Below are 14,644 nucleotides of genomic sequence, written 5' to 3'. Positions count from 1 at the left end.
CACTTGTCCCATGCATTTGATCCTTTTCGGAAGAAAATTATTCAAATCCCTTAAATTTAAAAAACTATATCTACATCGTTTTCCATGTCATTCTAAACTTAACTATAACAAAAGTGCTTAGTGTTAAAAAGGGCTAGTGTCTACTGTCGCCATGACATTCTTATAGTTTTAGGAAAATGTTGAATTTGTTCTTTCAAATTTCAAAGCAGCACATTTAAAAAAACAAAGGAAACGAATTATATCTAGACTATGATGTATAAGAATCTGTGCGCCTAATTTCTAGACATATTTGAATATATGCTAGTCATTACTTATTATCAGAAAGGACTGAAATCCAAAAATTCAAGTATTACGTCTTAAAATCAAACGCCAAGCACTATCACATCAAACCTCTACACATAGTTCACACCGTATATAGAGATGATATCCTTAACAACTGTGTACACATACAATTATGTGCTCTGCAGGGGACAATTGAATAAAATTTAAGGTGCGTTTGATAAAACTGAAATTTGAAATGAAATCATCTAAATTTTAACAATAGAATTTTGGACTCTCATCATTATTTTTTTGGCTATTCCAAGACTCATTTGGTGTCAACTTTAAATTTCTTATGTCATTGGCATTGCAAAAATATGATTTATTTGGTCCTATTTGTATTAAATGATAAATCCCCAATTTTGAACTATTTCTTTCACCATGTTAATTTATTAGACCTTCAAGTTTTGCCTGCATACTATGTATGAAGCGGTTCCTTTGCTCTTAACAATTCAAATTAATGGGAAGGTCAGATTAGATGTGTTTTTAGAGTTCAAGGGTTAAACATATACATACAATAAATTGAAGGGTTAAAACTTAAAAGTATGAAAATTTAATAATTTGAGGGCTAAAATTATAAAAACTAAAAAATATGTGCAGTAAGCGTATACAAATATATGCTTTTGTTAATAATTGATCAGTGCTACTTTCGAAATTGCTTAGTTTTCTTTAGTTAATTACATTAATATTCTATGTTTTGTTAGTACTAGGTAAATTTGAAACTTAGCTTATACACTTTTGTAGTTTTAAGTAATCTGTTGTCCAACATTATGTCATTTGAGAAAAATCCATTATTTGAGAAAAATCCATGGACAACAAATATTAAAATACATAAAAAAAGGTGTTGCGGTTACTCAACCAGTTTAATTGGTTGAACTGGTTAAAGTCACAACTCGATATTCCATTAGATCACTTACTGGTCCAAGTTTAACAACCTTATTCGGAAATCAAGTCGAAAGTTCAACCAGGAATTTGGCTGCTGCTTTGATGGGAATCAGATACTTGGCGACTTATGAATTATGACCGAGGAAGCATCAGATAGGATTTCGATATGTATTCTTAGATGTTTATAAAATGTAGTGCTCAAAGCTCTCGTGCAAACTAGACCCATCAGTCTTTTTATTTGTGATTATGAATTTTAAGTCGTTTCTGTTTTGTTTGTCTTTCCTTGTGAACTGGAGAAGTGAGAAATTGTTTTTAATTTTGCAAGTAAACATAAATGTGTTCGTTTTAAATTATCTTGAATACAAGACAAATCCAAATAATTTTTACGAACAGATGTAGCAAACCTTTTGATGCACTCCCACTTTAAAGCTATTGATGCACTCCCGCTTTAATTTTTAAGTTAGTTTTAATTTTGAGCTCTTTACTTTCTAAAGTGTAAAATCGGAGTTTAGTTCTTAAACTTCAACTTTGGATATTTTATCCCTTAAAATATGAAACCGATTGTCAAAACTAACATAATAGTAGGCAAGTGACGCTCAAAGTTTAATAATTAAAGTGGGATGGATTTTATACTTTAAGAATTAATGTGTCATCTATAAAGTAAGAGTGCATCTATAATTAATGATAGTGAAATTTTATCCTACACTAGTTGGAAGCACAAAATAAAGTAAATATTCTAGAGTATAGGAAGAAATGGAATGCAAAAATAACTAAAAACGTCTTTTGCAAAATGAAGAGAAATGAAAGAAAAGTTACCTTGTCCATAAAACTTTCAAGAAGAAAACTGTAATACTCATAAATTCAAATTAATTTCTCTCTGCAAATGTCCCAAACTATTTAAGTAGATTAACTCTGATTGGAATAATTCAAAGTCAAATTATATTTATCTCGCAATTTAAGCTCTCTCTCGCCTAAACTAACAAACGAGGCCCAAAACGATAAAACTTCTTTGGGAAAATGGACCTTGTACTCTTAAACCCGACTCGAAACTCGATCCAAAGAGGTGATCCAGTTCAACCGCAGGTTGGACAATAGTTATATTATATAATATAATAATATATTTTAAATTATAAAAATAATCAATATTTTAAATCGGTGATCCAACCGCTGAATCGTTGATCAGATGAATCTATTGCTTAACTCACCTAATTAGTGATCAATTCGATCCTACCGGATAAATCGGGTTGGCCGACTCGACCGGGAGGGACTTTATAAGTATGCTTGTACCGACTTCTTTGGCGCTCGCAAGCAGCAGTACGAATTGTGTCGTCGGCGCAGACAAAAGGGGCGATTGTCAAATTGACGACCATTTCAAACTAACTCTGTTTGGCCATCAGTGTAAACTGTAAAGAAACTCAAAGTCTATCCGCGTTAAATTTAATGCACCGTTACTTCTCACCCATAAAAGTTAATTGCTTGACTGATTGATTCCCAGAACTAACTGCTGCACACCTATTAATTGATTGCCAAGCCTTTCAAGTCTGACCTTAAAATATGTGTATAAATAACACACTTGATGCTCCTAGAATTTCATCACTCAATAGCTAAAAGGAGTCCACCACCTTTTAGTACTAGCCCTTTTTTTTTAGCTACAAAATTCTTTGAACTCCCTTTTGTTTTATTCTAAAATATGTTGCAAATGGGGGCTGAGTTCAAGAAATTCTTGGTGGGGTTTGTTGTGATGGTGGTGGTGGTGGTGCCGAACCGGGTTTTAGCACAGCCCCAGGTTCCATGTTACTTTATTTTTGGAGATTCCCTGGTGGACAATGGTAACAACAACAATATCAATTCTTTGGCTAAAGCTAATTACTTGCCCTATGGAATCGATTTTCCTGGTGGACCAACTGGAAGGTTTTGTAATGGAAAAACCACCGTTGATGTTATAAGTGAGTTTTGAACCCCTCTCTCTTACTCTCTCACTAATTTGTTGCTCGATTGGTCGTATATATCTATACTTTTCTCTTTATTTAAAAGGTAATATTTATCAGCTTCCTAATTCTGAAATTAGGTCAACTTCATATTGACAATATTAAAAATAAGATTACCATGAACATGCAGTCATAACATATACATTCGAAGAATTAGCAAATATCCGTCGAACTTGTCACATCTAATGATGAGCTGCTTTTGTGCATATTCTCTTGACTATCATTTTCAAGCGGTTAATGACTACATGTTCTTCGTTGTTTACTAATTGCATGTCAAAGAAAGTATTCGCTTTATGGTCTCACGTAATACTATATTTTACTACGTATATTTTCCGCATTGGCAAGAACGTTTTCGAGATACTGCAATATCTGCCTAGCAAGTAAAATTTGGAAACATACTGCATATAGTGTGATGTTGGGTAATTCTCGTAGCAGTCTAAAGGTTTTTTTTTTTTTTTTTTTACAATATCGATTTTGTATACTAGTTAATTTTTTTTTTAGTTCCGTCACTCACACACACACACATTACACTCAATTTTTATTTTATTTTATCATGATATAGTTTAATAAATGAAAGTTATATGATTAAAATGATAGTGAGAGTGTGATTAACAAAAATAGGAATGCAAATAACATTTTTTTTATATACACACACATGTATTAATCTACACACACGTATATTTTAATTTATGTGTTATTTTCATTTTGATTATTCCTATTCAATGTGTTTGCTTCATCATCAGCTGAGCTACTGGGATTCAATGGATATATTCGACCCTTCACAAGAGCCCAGGGCCAAGACATACTCAAAGGAGTAAATTATGCTTCAGCTGCTGCTGGAATTAGAGAAGAAACTGGCCAGCAATTGGTAATACTACAAAAGATTACTTTGTTTTTGACAACTACATTATTTTTTTTTTTTGGTCTACATGCATATGAAGGTGCTGATGAATTCTCTCATATAGGGTGCCAGAACTAGTTTTACTGGGCAGGTGAATAATTACAACAACACAGTTTCTCAAATTGTGAGCTTACTTGGAGACCAAAACCGTGCTGCAGCTTACCTTAGCAAATGCATATATTCAGTTGGACTTGGCAGCAATGACTATCTTAACAATTATTTCATGCCTCTATTCTACTCAAGTAGCAGACAATTCACACCTGAGCAATTTGCTAATGCTCTTATTGGCCAGTATTCTCAACAAATAAGGGTGAGACACTCATATTTTTCCATGACTAAAATTTTTAATTATCCCATTCATATATCATATCATGTGATGAGATAGAGAAAAAATTTGCTGATGCATGCTTGGGTAGAGAATTTAAGTAACTCTATGTTTTATATGGAGATAAATGACGAAGGGAAAAAAAAAGGCAAGAGGACAGAAAGAAATGAAAAGGCAAAGAAATGAGGTGTCTGATGTACATTATGTCATTCTTAGAGATGTAATTGCACTCTTCTAGTCTCCTTCGACTTCTGATCATCATGCTGTAGCAAAAGCTACCATGCATGACAGCATGAGGAATTAATTTCTTGGACAATTTCACGCACAATTTGTTTCAGAAGTCTCTGCCTCCTTGAACAAAAGCTAGTTGTATTTATTGCTTAGTCGTATTCTAAGGGTGTTTTTTCCAATGTTGTACCAATCGACCAACCTCCCTTTTGACTTGGGCAGAAGGACAATAGTTTAGGTGATATTAATTATGAGCTGGAAATGAGGAACTGTGAACAAATCTTTTAAAGCACTATGAAGACTAACAAACAGAAAAATAGAATAAAATAAAATAACTTAAACGCAGTCTGCTTAGCCACCTGTTTGTTTTAATTTACTAAAAAGGGAAAATTAATGATCGAGAAGCAGTGCTAACTTTTAAAAGTTCTTGTTGGTTTTTCATTTATCCTTTCTTTCATTTAATTACTCTTTCATGTATTTCCTCCTTCTCTTTTTTTTTCCTCTTAAAGTTCATTACAAGCCCTATTCATATTTCATAGAATAGAAGTGTTCCTTTATTTTTTTTTTCTTACTTTTTTCTTTCTTAAGTTCTAAGTTTGACATTTTGATGTTTATGATTGTCGATAGAGATTGTATAACCTTGGAGCAAGGAAGCTTGTTTTGATCGGAGTGGGTCAAATTGGATGCAGTCCAAATGAATTAGCCCAAAATAGCCCGGATGGCAGAACTTGTGTGGCCAGAATCAACTCGGCAAATCAGATGTTCAATAGCAAACTTAAGTCTTTAGTGGACACCTTGAACAATCAATTCACTGATGCAAGATTTATCTACATTGATGCTTATGGGATTTTCCAGGATTTAATCAGCAGTCCCTCTGCTTTTGGTAACTTCCATGCCATTTCTCCTAGAAATTTATTTGCACATTTATTGTTTGAGTTGATGCAATTTTTTACTTCACAAATAAAAATTTTAAAAAATTCAAAATGTTATGTTAACTACGAAAATTCAACTCTTGGAGGGGGTTGGAAAATGCATCTAGCTGGTTTCGAATTATATTTAATTTTCTGCGCAGGTTTCACTGTGACAAATAGAGGTTGCTGTGGAGTTGGGAGAAACAATGGCCAGATAACATGTCTTCCTTTTCAAACTCCATGTCCTAACAGAAATCAGCATCTATTTTGGGATGCATTTCATCCAACTGAAGCTGCAAATATCATAGTTGGGAGAAGATCATACAGGGCTCAAAAGTCATCAGATGCATATCCAATTGACATAAGTCGCTTAGCTCAACTTTGAACGTGGAGAATTTTCATCAAATGAAGAGTCTTGCAGGGTCTACCTGCTTAATAACTATTTACATTTTGCTGTTTTTACTGTTGAGTTGTTGTTGAGTGTCTGAGTAACTGCAAAACGTGATGTACCAAAGACTTGTTCAGAAGTTGTACTTCTTTTTCTTGTTTAATGTTAAATTACTAAGTTAAACAACCACCGCTTTCACTTTTTACAGCAATGAATAATTATCATGTTTTATGCTTTGTGTACGTATGAATGCATAATTTTGTTCCAATTACGATCCCCTTACTCTTTCTAACCACATTCATCAATTTGTTATTGATTTGCACTGTATCCCTATTCTGTTAGTCTTGTTAATAATATTATGGATTGAATTTAAATGGAATAAATTTGAAGGTCTTAAGAGCAGAAAGTGTCTAAAAGTGAAATTTAATATGATAATAAACCAAGTCAACCCAAGATTCATATCAGATATACCGGGCAATTGGACGGGTTGGACGGGTTGATATTGGGTTTTTACTTAAATGGGTTATACCCAACTCGCCCAACTTTAAATCGGGTTAATTTTGGGTTGGGTTACATTGGGTCATCTTAAACCCAAGACCCAAATATGACTCAATATATTAATTAATAGATTTTGATACATAAATTCTCTCAAATATATTTTTGCATACAAAAATTTTTTTTCACACACATAAACACATTTTCACACACTAAAATAATTTTGGTCCAAGTTGAATATAGCATGAAAAAATGTTATACCAATATTAAACAAGATCCAATCACGCCTTAATTAAATTGAAACTTGATAAGAGAGATACAATTCTCAACCAATTAGTTCAAATATCACCATCCAATTCATTTGAGATTTGTGACTTTTGGGTTCCTTTTATTCATTACTATTAAATAACCTCACTTTGCACTTTTTACACAATTATTGTGGTTGAATATCAATCTTGTCTTGTGATAAACCTTCATGTCAAGGGCCAAAAAAGGAAAAAAAAAGACGAAGAAGAAAGAAAATTGGACCCATGAATGATCTAATTGACAAATTTTAATTAATAATTGAGCAACTTATGAAAGCAATTAAAAATTTGCCTGCATATTTTGCTAGATTTTTTAGGGACTAGTAAATGCTTAAAAACACGAGTTGCTAATAGAATCTTCCCATCCAAAAGATAACAATGGAAAAAAATATGTATATGTACATTAACATGCAGTTGAACAGTAATCTTCACAATCCTAAAACCAATTAGTAAAGGAACAAGATGTGTATAGACTTGCAAGTCTGCTGTCTTAAAGGGAAAAAAAAAAAAAAAACAGCAAGCCCGATGCAGTTGACAAGAATGTGCCAAAATGCTTAAAGTTGAGAAAACGGTGGTGGATTGAAAATTCTCAGACGAGAGGCCTCCATTGTTTTTTTAAGTTGGGTAATGGGTACCCAACTTAATTACCCAAACCGTCCAAAATATATGTGGGTTTTTATTATCCAATCCAAAATTAACCCAACACCCAATTTACCCAACCCAACCTCTTAAATTAGTGGGTGGGTTGGGTGGGTTGTTGGATTTTGGGTATAATTGCCACCTCTTATCAGACATTCATCAAATCCATGACTCCCTTAATCTTTTGGATATTTTTTCTCCCTTAATCTTTTGGATATTTTTTGTGAACTTATGAACTTAATATAATCTGAATACTTTGATGTGGGTAGCCATTCAACCAAATAATATACAAATTTGTAACCCCAAATAAAATCAGTCTGTACATTTATTTTAGGTGACCTGGTCAGGGTATGCAAAGAAATAATCTTCTGCCACTGCATCACATTCCTGCAAGGACAGTTGTAGAGATGGAAAAGATTTTAAACAAGGAACTTCTTAAGCTAAAGAAATGATTGCCAACATAAATCAATTAAAGAAGGAAACTGATAGTGATTTAATGGTGCTTTGGAAATAGGTTAAATGCTAAATTGCACGAAGGGTTATTGTATGCTAAATTGGTAAATTGCTTTGCAGCTGTTTAGACGTTGACGTTCTTTAGACAAAAATCCTGAGATGAAATCGTTTACCATTTCATACCGAACAAAACTAGAGTAGGACAACAGTACATGAAAAGTCGTGCTATAATTGCCGGACATTACACGCAACTTTACTCGCATCTCGTCCATAAAATGATCATTGCCTCCCGAACCATCAACTCTTATCTTCAATTGTGTGGTTGTATATATTACTGGCTTCATCAGCCATACCACATTAACCTAAGAGTCTATTACATATTTGTTTTTGTTTTTTTTTTGGGGTTCACATTTTGGTGGAATATTCCTCCTAGATGCTGGAATGGGGTCTGAATTATAGAGAGAGGTGTATTAGCTAAAGGAAGGAAGTCTATGTTTGAATTAAGGAGGAAAGTGGCTATTGGAGGATATTCATATATAATATTTTCTTCTGAAGTGATCATGGTAAGTTTATGTTGGAGTTCCAAAGTAATGAAACTGGACACATCTCATGAGTCAACTAGACATTAGACTAAGTTAACTGGGGAAGTTCATTTCCAGCTCCATCAAATTGAACAATTTTTAGGTTCATGAGTAAAATTAGTTATCCTACCTTATTTTTAGAGAAAAAAAAAGGAGTTTTTAATATATAGATAAGGGTTTAAGACCTATCAATTTAACCTTTTGCATCGGCATTAGGCTCCTAAATATTTTAAGCCCCTATGATGGGCTCTCAGCTCTTTGAATTTTTTTTCTCAACCAACGGTATCAAAGTTTTTGAGTTATAAGAAAGGGATAAATTGAATAGTACAGAAGAAGAGAGTGTAAGTGAGAGATTCTAAATTTGTGATCTTTTATTTTACACTTTATAAAAAGGGTTTCGAGTTTGAGTCTAGGCTACATATTCGCAAGTTGTTTCTTCTCAATAATAGATCAGTAAATTGCTATCTTTTTGTCGGACGGATAAATTGTTATTGTCCTATGTTGGGCCATGCAGCCAGTAATATGTTAAGTCTAGTTGGTGTATCTTGGAACTAGGGGTTTGACGGGGATTCTATTAACGTGTTGAAGAAAATAGGGTCCACGATTTAGCTCCAAATAGTTGAATTTGCCTTGAGTATTACGGTGGACTAGGGAAGTAACTTGGGTGTAATATGAGTATTCATATATTGGACCTCTTTATTTGGTTCTCAGGGTTTTCTCCCCAACAGTAGTTTACAAAACCCATATTCAAGTTTCTCATATCATAGCCTCAATCTAACTAGTCATACAATGCTTATTCAAATTTTTCCTTGTACCATAATTAAAATAAACAAGTACAAGATGAAAGTTAAATAAAAAATATAACAGTAAGAATGAATCCTACTCTATATGTGTTTATTTGAGACTTGATGATTTCTCTGGTTCAAGAACATGATAAATGGAAATGGGACATTATATATCTAGCTGGGAGACAAAATTGTCCGTTAATGACCACGGTCCTTTTGTACCCATTTTTCCTGTGCACCTCCTGTTTCACATGTGAAGAGTTCTGAGAGTAGGCCAATCTATATGAGTTGTTACTCTCGTAATGAGATGGCTCTGCCACTTCAAGTAAAAACAACTGAGTAATTTGTTGGTAGTTTGGGCAGATTTGTGGTTGGAGATTGGCTGAAAGTACAGGGAAAATTCTAAGTGGATAATGATTTTTTTTTTCTACATGTCAAGACTTGTACAATTGCCATTTTGATGGCTACATGGTTATCGTTCCTGGCATCTCCAATTGCTCGTTGAATTTGAGCTACTGTCATGTTTGCCATAGAGTTCGGAATATGGCCCTATAAACTGTGTAAAATGGATACACGACAAGGAAAAAGGTTAGCAAGTTTTCTATGTGGATCCCTAAAAAAAAAAAAAAGTTTTCTATGTCTAAATTCTCCGCCTAACAAACTCCCTACTAGCCCCCACGTGAATGGGCTGGTGGTTGGCGCCTCTTCCTCGGGACCGTTAGGTCCTGGGGTCGAACCTCCGCAGCAACATCAGTTCGCCGTGCATCTAACGTGCTGGGTCTGGTTGGGGCGCTAGACCGGGCCGGAGTGGGGATTAGTCGGGCCGCCTTTACGGACTTGACCCGGACACCCCACTCCGTCGACAAAAAAAAAAAAAAAAAAAAAAAAAAACTCCCTACTATACTCTGGTGAGATAAATTATATGAGGCTTCAGCCCATGACATTATTGGGTGTACTCGGTGCATAAAACTAAAATTCACTTTATATGTGATGCATTAGCCAAGGACATTATTGGTTTACACTTTAAGAGGTGTCCTTTTGGGATTGGCATGTTTCGAAGACCTAATAATGGATTTATGAAGGTAATCGGGTGATTGAAAATGATTATACATGCAATTGTGAGTTTTACTATTACAAGAAAGGCAGTTGTCAGTTGTAAATTTTATAAAAAGCTAATTAATTAGAATGAGCAAAAGTTACTCTTATTTAAGTTCAGGACTTCCAACATTTTTTTCACTATAAAAAAAAAATGTAAATCTATGCACACAAACGAAAGAGAACGAACGTCAAAAAACATGAATTATGTAGCATCAGAATTTGAAGTCAAGTGAAATAATCAGTCCGAGAACACCCCCAAAAAATTGCTAGTGGTTGTTTGCTTTAGTACGCGTTGAGTTATACTCTATATCTGGATGGAGGTATGTTTTTGAAAATTTTTAAACACGTTACCCAGTTACCACTCCATGTCACGTATATATTCATTGAAAAGTGCATTACAATTATATTCTCTAAAAGCACCCTAGAAAGCAATCGTCCAATTAGGCTTTTCATTTTTCCTCAATTGTGACTAGGGTAAAGTACACAGTAGAGTTTTCAAGATTCTTATTTCATTCACTGAACTATATATTTTTCAGGTCAAATAGCACATTGAACTTTGAGTGCTTCATACTGTCCATTCAATTAACTTTTGATAGACGACAATTAACGCCTCTCAATGGACAATTTGAATGTTTTGTATGAAGCCCACCTACTTATTTGCTGGTACATGGTTTTTGCTTTATGTTTAGTAGCCACGTCCAAAAGAGTGTAATACTTCTTAGAACTGAAACCCATGAAATTTTCAATGTTAAAATCATTAGTACAAAAATTAATCCCTAAGATCAAGGTTGTTTTTTCAATGTCATTGGTTTAAAGAAACGCCAATAATCAATGGATTGCATTGAAAAGAAAACACTCAAATCTTGACAGCCAGACTAAACGAGAGCACCACAAATTTTAAAGAGTTTCCTTCTAAAGATTCCCAATAGAAAAAAGAAACAAAAATTATGTAAGTTGCCCCAACCTCACTTGTATGTACAAGAGACTAGAAAAAATTCAAAACTACAAAAGAAACTATTAAGGCTTGGAGAGAATGATTGAGTTAGATTCCAAGAGAAAATAGATAAACAAGAAATGGGTCATCGAATGGGGAGCTGAAAGTTTAATGGCTAGTTTGGGAGAGAATAGAAAGGAAGAGAAAGCTTAAGTTAGAAAAGAAAAGAAGAGATTCTCTTCATGTTGTTTGGGAGTTTTTGCAAAGAAAGATAATGAAGTGATTATCTTTTATTTGGGAGTGAAGAAAAGTAAAAAGAAAATATTCTATTTTACATTAATACCCTTGAAACTTGACATTCACATAAAATAGGAAAATGTTATATTACAATCTTTATAAAGGCAAAATTGATATATTAAAATATTTATTTAATTCACTTTCCTTTCTCACGCTTTCCGCCTAATTTTGGGCTTAGGATTTTTATAACTTGAAAGGACGTGACATCCTTCCTTTTCTTTCTATTTCTTTGCTATTAAAACTCCCAAATGCTAAAAGATTTCACTTTCTTTCTTTTCTCACCAAATCTGTCCTCCCAAACGAGCTAGAGTCTGATGGTTTCAGGCAAAATGTCCAAATTATCTATTTAAAGCAGGCGGGCCTGTCAAATGGACTAACTTCTATCCATTTTAGCAGTTAGAGTTAATGGAGTGATCAAGATGAAGAACATTTAGAAATTCGGTGGGATATTCGATACGAAAAATAATTTTGTAGGCGAAATGAAAATTTTGAAATGTTTAATGACCCACACATACTTTGCCCTTATAACTACTAATATTAATAATATGTTCCGTAACTTAAGACAAAATTGACTATGAGTCTTATTAGTAACTTGATAACGGCTAACAAGCATCAACCTCTACATTGCTTAAAAAATAAAAAAAGCATCTACCTCTACATCATGGAATGCTTATTCCTTTCCATTTGTAATATGTTCTGACTTGTGGTGCCAATAATTTATAATTGGAATTATATTGAGCATTTGAGCATAAAACATATTCAACTAGAAACTTAAAATATCTCTGTAAACTCCATATGAATTAGATATTTTTGGGGCTATTTTTCAAAAAAATTTACTGTATCGATATATGTAAAAAATTTTTATTGTAGATTATTCATTTGAATTCTGTATTTTTTAGAATGTATTTTGAGGTATTTTTAGAATTTAAAAATATTTTTATAAATTTGTTTTAAAATAGACCATTACCCTCCCCTACTCCCTCCTCCATTGTCGTCACTATTCCCTTCCCCTCCTCCGTCTTCCATCCTCACTCTTCCTCTTCCCTTCCTTCTCCCGCCTCTCATTGACCTCCCTTCCCTATTTCTTCCCCTTCTGGTGGCAACCAGATTTCTCGTGACATTTTGGTTGCAAGCAAAAGGGAAAGAAGAGGGGGGAAGGACTTGGTTGGGGGCAGTAGTGCAAGGGAGAGGAGAGGAAAGGGGAGGAAGAAGAAGAGGGAGGAGTAGGGCTGCAAACGAGTCGAGTCGAATCGAGTCGAGTTTTGACCTAATCGAGTCGAGTTTTGACCCAATCGAGTCGTGTCTCGACATAATTTCATTGAACTCGAACTTGAGCTCGAACTCGACGAGCTGACAATTTTAAGCTCGACGAGCTGACAATTTTAAGCTCGACGAGCTCGAGCTCGAAAAAAATAAAAAATAATTATTTTATTTTTTAAAAAATAAATAAAATAATATTTTTTTCTTAATAAATAATAAAATATTAAGAATATATATGTAATTTTACTATTAAAATAAAAAATATATAAATTATATATACTTAAAATAAAAAAATAAAAAATATATATATACTTAAAATAAAAATACGACTCGCGAGCTAACGAGCTTAATATTTTGAGCTCGAGTTCAAGCTCGATTTCGACTCGAGCCAACTCGAACTCGACTCGACCTCGATATTGATCGAGTTTGAGTCGAGATTGATTCGAGCTCGACTAGAGCCGCTCGCGAGCGGCTCGATTCGTTTGCAGCCCTAGGGAGGAGGAGTAAGAGGCAAAGGGGGAGGGGCAGAGGCAATAGAGGAGGGAGGAGGACATGGATAATGGTAGGTAGTGGTATGTCATGGGTAGTGAATAGAAGAAAAATAGGTGATAGGATTTGTTATATTTGTTATTTAATTTTTTAGTTTTAGTTTTATTTTTATAAGTTGTATTCGAAATTATGTGTTTTTAGAGTTATTTTTGAAGTTTGTTACCATAAATTCCACAAACAAAAATAATTTGTCAAAAAAAAAACACTCAATCCAAACAAAGTAGGTTACAGAGTAATATTGAAGACACTGTACATTTTTTATTTTTTGCTGCAACATTTTTATAACCTAATTTATCATATTTCACAAGAAGGGGGAGTCTAAATAGGATAGTGTACATATTTTTGATAACATTTCTATAATCTAATATATCTTATTTGATAGAGAAGTGAGCCTAAAGAGAATGGTGTACATAATTTTTATAACATTTTTATAATATAATCTATTATATTTTATTTTACAAGGAGGGGGATTTTAAAGAGACTATATAAGCGGTTAGCAGGTATATAGATTTAACTAAATTAAAAAGGTGCTCTAACACCTTTTTAAAAATTTTTTTTTACTACACATAAAATTTGAATACCCGATATACAATTCAAAGTGGAATTTAATCCTTTATTGGCGTCCAATCTATGGTTGTTGAAGACGGTGTACATCATTGGACAGTGTTATGAATAATCTTATATTGCTGCATCCAACTCCGGAAACTTGTTTAAGATGAGAAGGCCATTCCGTTGCATAGGTTTCGCATGCAGCACTGCATTGGACATTGATGTGAATCCTGTGATGTGCAAAACCGTTGCACCCGACTTCTTAATATTCCTTGTCGGATTTCAAAGCACAATAAAAATTCAACTGGCTCCAGTAAAAGGTTAAAGCATAGGCCAATTAAATATTAAAAATCCAGCTGGTAGCTACTTTCTCCATGATTGTGGGCTGTGGTGCCCGATAAAGGTTGGCAGAATCAGAGCGGAGCCATGTCCAATCGAGGGCGGGTAATTGCTACCCCAGTCCCCAACTTTTTTTTCTTTTTTTTCTTTTTTTTTTTCTATTGAAAATTTCTTAAAGTCGGTATAAATTAAGTGTTATTTGAAAATAAATGAAAAATCTTCAAACTTTTGATATGTAAAAATAAATAACTGATCTTCATTTGAATTCATTTTTTATGAACTATAGCTGTACAGTACACAAGAATACTATATATCATTGGTTCAACGTCATGATTATCTCTGAAACACTACTATTACAAATTTGAACGGCAGCACAGCCATTATCTATAATTTTTGTACTATTATTCATCATATAA

General features: G+C 33.6%; 1 protein-coding gene across 1 annotated transcript; it reads left to right on the top strand.

The window, feature by feature from the left end:
* The first annotated feature begins 2,812 nt into the window (after positions 1 to 2,812).
* On the top strand, positions 2,813 to 6,056 carry LOC113731135 (GDSL esterase/lipase At1g29670-like). The gene is made up of 5 exons (XM_027256224.2): positions 2,813 to 3,149; positions 3,935 to 4,059; positions 4,157 to 4,402; positions 5,273 to 5,528; positions 5,718 to 6,056. The coding sequence occupies exons 1-5, from the start codon at positions 2,894 to 2,896 to the stop codon at positions 5,939 to 5,941; spliced, it is 1,107 nt and encodes a 368-aa protein (XP_027112025.1). The 5' UTR covers positions 2,813 to 2,893; the 3' UTR covers positions 5,942 to 6,056.
* The last annotated feature ends 8,588 nt before the right edge of the window (positions 6,057 to 14,644 follow it).

This window comes from Coffea arabica, chromosome 2e (assembly GCF_036785885.1).
Source record: "Coffea arabica cultivar ET-39 chromosome 2e, Coffea Arabica ET-39 HiFi, whole genome shotgun sequence".
Lineage (NCBI taxonomy): Eukaryota > Viridiplantae > Streptophyta > Magnoliopsida > Gentianales > Rubiaceae > Coffea > Coffea arabica.
Note: the sequence above shows the minus strand (reverse complement) of the source record. Positions and strands in the feature narration are given on the sequence as shown.

Bases quoted from the DNA above. Each gene is read 5' to 3' on its own strand.
- LOC113731135 (XM_027256224.2), top strand. From the start codon at position 2,894: ATGTTGCAAATGGGGGCTGAGTTCAAGAAATTCTTGGTGGGGTTTGTT. The intron at 4,060-4,156 runs GTAATACTACAA...TCTCTCATATAG, and splicing joins AAGAAACTGGCCAGCAATTG to GGTGCCAGAACTAGTTTTAC. The intron at 4,403-5,272 runs GTGAGACACTCA...GATTGTCGATAG, and splicing joins AGTATTCTCAACAAATAAGG to AGATTGTATAACCTTGGAGC.